The sequence below is a fragment of the Lepidochelys kempii genome, chromosome 7 (genome assembly GCF_965140285.1).
Source record: "Lepidochelys kempii isolate rLepKem1 chromosome 7, rLepKem1.hap1, whole genome shotgun sequence".
NCBI classification, from domain to species: Eukaryota; Metazoa; Chordata; order Testudines; family Cheloniidae; genus Lepidochelys; species Lepidochelys kempii.
In genome coordinates, this window is record NC_136386.1 from 23,548,509 (window position 1) to 23,554,804 (window position 6,296).

General features: G+C 45.5%; 1 protein-coding gene across 1 annotated transcript in view; it reads left to right on the forward strand.

Moving 5' to 3' along the window:
* EEFSEC (eukaryotic elongation factor, selenocysteine-tRNA specific) overlaps nt 1-5,745 on the forward strand; it is a 223,087-nt gene extending 217,342 nt beyond the window's left edge. The window contains exon 7 of the mRNA XM_073351381.2: nt 3,825-5,745. Within this exon, the coding sequence (XP_073207482.1) occupies nt 3,825-3,940 (116 nt within the window). The 3' untranslated portion in view covers nt 3,941-5,745. The remainder of the gene's footprint in view (nt 1-3,824) is intronic.
* Nucleotides 5,746-6,296: the final 551 nt, after the last annotated feature.

A 6,296-nucleotide genomic window follows, 5' to 3' on the forward strand; every position in this document is an offset into this window, starting at 1 on the left:
GACAACTGTAGTTGTGGGGTCAAATTCCATACCAGGTCTCAGGATCTTACATGGTATTGTTCATGAGACAGCTGGAGTACTGCATGGAAGGCATCAAGTCAAGACCCCTCTGTGACTGCCACAAATGCACCAATAAGACAGATCTGTCATGATGTACCATTTTGGGGTATGTGCACACAGCACTGCCCTCTACTGAATGGACTCAGACCTGCTTAACTCTCTAGTGTTCTTGCCCTCCAATAGTTGCAGTGTACAAAAGAGATAATATGATGTCTTACTCATGATAACTAAGGGACGAGTCAGTGATTTTAGAGCAGAAAGTTGAGAGTTCTGTTCCTCATGCTTTATGAGCTAAAGCAGATGTTTGTGTTCAAAGTATATGCATGGTTGTGTATCCAAGGGCTATGTGTTTGTGAGCAGAGCTTGCCATGTGCCTTACTGGGTGCAGACACATTCTGACAGTTGTGTGTATCCACATCTTTACTTGTTTCATTAGCTCATCTTTGCAAGCTATGAATAAGGACAGGAGATTACTATGGTATGTAAAGTAAGTCTCTTGGCTACACTTCTTCAGTAGGGAGTCTGGCTGCTGAGATGGGATTCACTTGCTGAGAACCCAACTGCAGTCTGACAGCTATGGGATGGCTGTGTTTTTCCTCCTCCCTGTATTGACTTGTTTGGCATTTTGTTTTTTACTCCATTCCATGTTTAATGTGCTGCCTAGCATTGCTCAGGCTCTGCTTGTTGAAATACTCCATTAAATCCAGGTACCCTCGTAGCCTGAAACATGAAATATATAGAGTTTTTCCTCTAAAGTATAGTTTATGCAAATAATTCCCTCTCTGCATTCCTATGCTAGTCAGGCTCTGCATATCTGATTGGGCTCTTAATGACTTTTGGGAATCATTTAAATAGCTAGCTGACTGGCCCAGTTAATAATCAAAGCTGCAGCTCCTGGTAGTAGAAGTGATGGATGGCACAACCAAACTACCTCTCTGCACCAGTCCCTGGTTATTCCCAAACCCACGTTCGTCCATGGACCAGTTTTGCAATTTGCAGAAAATTGGCATGATGTTGTCAGATGTTCCCCAGTAGTAACGAGACACACACATTAATATACTGTGCAGACTGCTAGCCTGTTATCTCTGCATCTTGTCCTATCTCAGGCTGTGAGATTATTGGATCTTGTAAATTAAGCAGTGCTGGGACCAGGTGTTGCACGAGGGAGTGTTCAGTAGGTCACACACTTTACACTGTCTGATAGCCCACTTATGGCGTTTTGGTGCTATGTTAGTGGAAGTGCCATTTTTAGATGAGTCATAAGACAGAGGCCCTACCCACTCGTGCTTACTAGTTGATCTCATGGCATCCTTTCACAAGTGTATGAGAACTGGGCGTAATTGGTGCACTGTCTGCCTGAGTCTACAGAGAACCCGAAACAATTGCTCTGAGATATGTGAACTCCTCTAGGAACTTCCATAGGGTGTTAACTATGAACTCCTCTAGGGGCCAACTGCTCTGTGGGGTCCCAGGGACACCAATACTACCAGGGTCTTTGTGTGACCAGAGTTGAAGAGTGAAGTGAGCATCCCCCACCATCAACACTGGCTGCTGGGGTAAGTAAAGAGAAGCCATGCGCTGCCATCCCTGCCTCTGTTGGGATTACAGGGGACCTCTGCTGCCCCTGAGGGTTAGGAGGCCTTGTTGCCACTCCTGTGGGTTGGAGAAGACCCCATGTTACTCCCCCTTCCTTTCTAAGAGGGGAGTGCTACAGTGATGAGTCTGTATGAGAACCTATATAGATGAGTCTATAATACACCATATACGGAGTTCATTTACCCATTGCTGAAATGTAGCCACTTGAGGGCCAGAGTGGGGCAGCCGTTTTGCACAAGCATTATTGCTCATTCATTGGATTGAAACAGGGGACAGCATCTCCAACTAAAACAACAGGGGGAACTTAGGATGTTAGCTGATAACTACTCAAGTCAGAATTCGGCCATACAGAGAAACCTGGGCTGATGCTCTGGCTCATGCAAAAATTACCATGCTGCCTTTCATCAGCTGCAGGTGGATGGGGTTCTGTATCTCATCTAAAAGCCAGTGCTTCTTATCACAGTGGCTCCAATGGAGCCTAAATCCACGGATGTGAGTATTCTCTCCCCTTCCATCAAACCTATGAACCCTCTAGGTCCAGCCAAAGCCCCTTCCTTTCACCTGTGTAACACTTCCTTGCTGCCAACATGAAGTTCAGTCAGTGCTGATGTCATTTCCTTTCACTTAGTTGGACGATTTGGGCAGAGTTGCCTAAAACCAGGGAACACTGCTTTGAAGTTTCTTCTCTCTCCTATTCTTTTCCTGCATGTGAAATGCAGATTTTTGTGCATGTGAACAGATGGCTGCCCCAAGCCAAAGGCTTTTAATGGGAGGTATGTGAGGAAGCAGCCCTGTCTGCCTTCCTCCAAAACTGCTCTTTACTCAACTTTAACAGTAATATTGTATGTGATGGTTTCACCAAGCCTTTGTTGTCTGTGTTTCTGAAACACCCTGCTTAATTCACACTCATTGCATTTGAATAGAAAACTTCCTTATCATTCTAGGGCAAGTGAAGAGAAGCAATACCATGTTTGTTAAACAGGATCCATTTAAAGCTGTCAAAAGAGCCAACCTCGTCCTCCTTCCAAATTGGTTCTCTCCTTTTAAAGCGAAGGTTTATGCTGCTGAGAGCTGACTGGGAGGCCCTCGCTGACAGGGAGAGGGTGATCTCTGGCAAATGTGGTGCTGCTTGTCAACAGCTCTGCTTTTAAGACCCAGGATGGGGCTTATCTCCCCTCTTCTCATATCATCTGAAGGGTCAACGCTCCTCACTGTGGTCAAGACTTGAAGAGCTGCTGTAGTCACCGTGTGCTGCAAGCAACAAAAGTATCCTGAATTTCCCACCTGTCATCTTTGGATGTGGCCTTCACATCCAGCTCCTCTGGGAGTTTGAGGGAGAAGAGTCACTCCACACATGGAGCTCACCTGTGGTGGGGAAACTGTTACTTGGAGCTTGGGACAGGACTTGCTCCCAGACTACTGCTAGTTAAGCTGTAGCTCAAGGCAGGCTGGGAAATTCAGTCCTTGTAAAGATGGTCATTATACCAGGGGCCTCTTTCCCTGGCTGGGGCATGCTGAGAAATGGGAGCAGTCTGAGTTCCTCTATAAACAAGATCTCCCATGCCCATGAGAGCAGAGTGATATTAAGTGGGAGACAATGGAAAATTGCTTTCATCTGACATCCACAGAAACCTATAGTGGTAAAGCTGGGGGGAGGGTTTCAGAGTGGCTTCCATCTTGCCTGTCTGGATGGTTATTGCAGCATTTGCTTCACTGGTTTTATTTTAATGATGTATTTTGCACCATTTACTGTTTTACGCAGGTTTGGGTACTGCTGTCATTTGTAGTTACTCCATGTCTGGATTAGTGTTTGACCTTACAAGCCCAATTGTGATCCCAGTGTTCTTTTAGCCACCACAGCCCCAGGGCCTGAAGTCCTCTGCCCATCCCAAGAACAGGTACAGCATGGGCAGCAGCAGGGTGAGCTCTGTCACCTCCCATTGTGACTCAGCATTGACCTAGGTTGCTCACCTGATGGAAGGAGGGGTAAGGTTGTGCCCATTCATTCCTTGTCCTCTCTACTGAGTCTGCTAACAAGGCTGTTGGTTAGCACTTGTACCTTGGAAAGAGGGCACCTGTTCACTAGGAAATGGACTTGCGAGCCATCAACTCTCATTTCACGTAGACAATCAAACAGCCTCCTAATGGCTTATCTAATTCTCTTTCAGTACCATGGGACTGGACATCTCTACAAAGGAGAAGTTGCACATCTGAGATGAAAGCCCAGTGGAGGGGACAGGACCAAGTGATCTCTCTCCTCCCTGGTCACCACAGCAGCAGGTGACATACTTGTGAAAGTGCAGGTGCAAGTTCAAATAAATGTCACGTCTGCTGGCCGGTCCAGTAGATCAATTTGGCAGGTCTGTCTCTTTGCATATTTGTGTGGTAGCATATTTCTCTGTCTCTCTCTGATGCTATCATGACCCAAGCTGTTTTGTAATTTGGTTGACAGATGCAGTCACTATTTATAATTACTTATTTAAGCAAGAGTAAAATCAAGTGACTTACTAACTGTATCCAAACTGCTGACCTTAATGTATTTTAAAAGTTTATCGGATACTGAACCTCAAATGACCCATGGATGGATCTGGAATAATAATTTTCCTAATCCTCAAGTCATTATCTTAAAAGGAATGCATTGTTCTCCTAATTAAGTCCGTCCACATGCTGTGCATCCTCCATGCAAATGCACTGTGCATAAACTAATTAAAGGAAATATACAACCACAAGGACTCAAACTGTCTTTTATGCAGTTTTTTTGAATTATAGGGAATCTCCTCCCTCCCCCACGTTCACAGTCTGCAGTGAAGAATAACATCCCAACCTGCAACGAAAACCAGTGAGCAGTTGTGGATCAGTGTTTGGAATTGCCAGAACTTTATTATTAATTATTTGGGGAATGTTGTGCTTAGCAGCCCCAGCTGAGATCTGGATCCCTGTGTACGCACACGTAGGCAGTGTACATACATGTAGTCCCTGCCCTGAAGAGCTTACAAACGGAATAGATAAGATGGACAAAAGAAGTTGTACTGTCCCTGTTCTACGGTTGAGGAAGTGTGGCACAGAGGGGTTCAGTGACTTTCTCCAGGTCACACGGGGAGGAAGTATGTGGCAGAGCTGGGAATGGAACTCGGTATCTCGAGTCCCAGTCCAGTGCCATAACCCTCCTTCCTCTCAATTTAAATAACAGGCCCACAAAGCCTCACAAGTCTAGACATAGCAGCAGCTGTGCAGAAACTCCATTATAACACTCAGTGGCACCAAACATTGACTAGTTGGTGGGAGAGTGGATGGGCGGGGTGGGTTCCTGGTGTCTACTATATTTCGTATTCTGTTTGTGTCATGCATAGAGAGAAATGGGATTCCCATAAACTGACAATGCCACTGTGACACCCTGGCACCCCTTTATTCACCACTATTCTGTAATTAGGTTATGTTTTGCACAAAGTATGCCTTGTCAGGTCTCATTCTAAAAGTCTTGATCTGTTAGACATTAATAGCTCATTGGATTGTATGTGCTATCGTCGTATGTGAAGTTACGAAGTTTGGCTATGTATGTATTACTGAAACATGTGAAGTTGATAACACCCACAGACAGCCTTTCAGGTACAACAGCAAAAAGGCCAAACAATGTTAGTGGCTTATTGAGGAAATGCACAAAAGCACAAGGATTAGCCCAGGAACTGTGTACAATAGAAACCTCTCAGAGATAGCACTACATAGTGGGAACTGTTTGACCCAGGTCACAGGAAAAGAGCTTTCCAGCAAGTGGGGAAAAGATATAAAAGGGAGCAATGATACCATGATGGTACATCACTCCCCGTACAACACCACACCTGGAAAACCCTGAGGAACAAAGACTGAACTGGGGGGATATGATGGTCCCAGGCTAAAGGGATTTCTAGCCTGTGTATGAAAATCTGGGAAACCCAAGCTGCGAAGCAAAGGCAGCTTGTGCCTTAAGAATCTACCAGCCTGTTTATCACCAGGGTGAGAATTTACTAATTTATCTCCTACCTATCTAGTATGTTAAGCTCAGTTTGCGGTTTTGTTTATTTACTAGGTAATCTGGTTTGATCTGTTTGCTATCTCTTATAATCACTTAAAATCTACCCTTTTGTAGTTAATAAACTTATTTTATGTTTTAATCCAAACCAGTGTGTGTTTGACCAAGGTGTCTGGGGAAAATCTCAGCTTGGTTACTACAAGTGTGCATGGTCCTCTTCACATTGAGGGAGAGGCTGACCGGGTATTAAACCTATATACTGGCCAGATTTAATCAGGGCAGGAAAGTACTGCTCTGGGGTCCTAGGCTGGGAGGCTGGTGGTTAGAGAGCCTGCATGTAACTACAGCTAGGTGTGTCCCTACCTGTGGGAATGCTGGTGAAAGTGCAGGCTTGAAGGGCTTTTCAGCTTGTCACAGCAGCACAGTGTAAGAGGGAGCCCAGGCTGGTGGGTCAGAGGGCTCAGTGGTACCCCAGTTCCAAGTGGCACTCTGGGGGGAACCTGTCACAACTATGTTTTAAGGATAATCAAGCCCCCCTCTTATTCCCCATTAGGGTGAATTCTGCAAACACCCTCAGGGCAAATTTTCAGCCCTGGCCTCTTCCCCCGCCCCCCTCCCCCAGCATGGCATATAG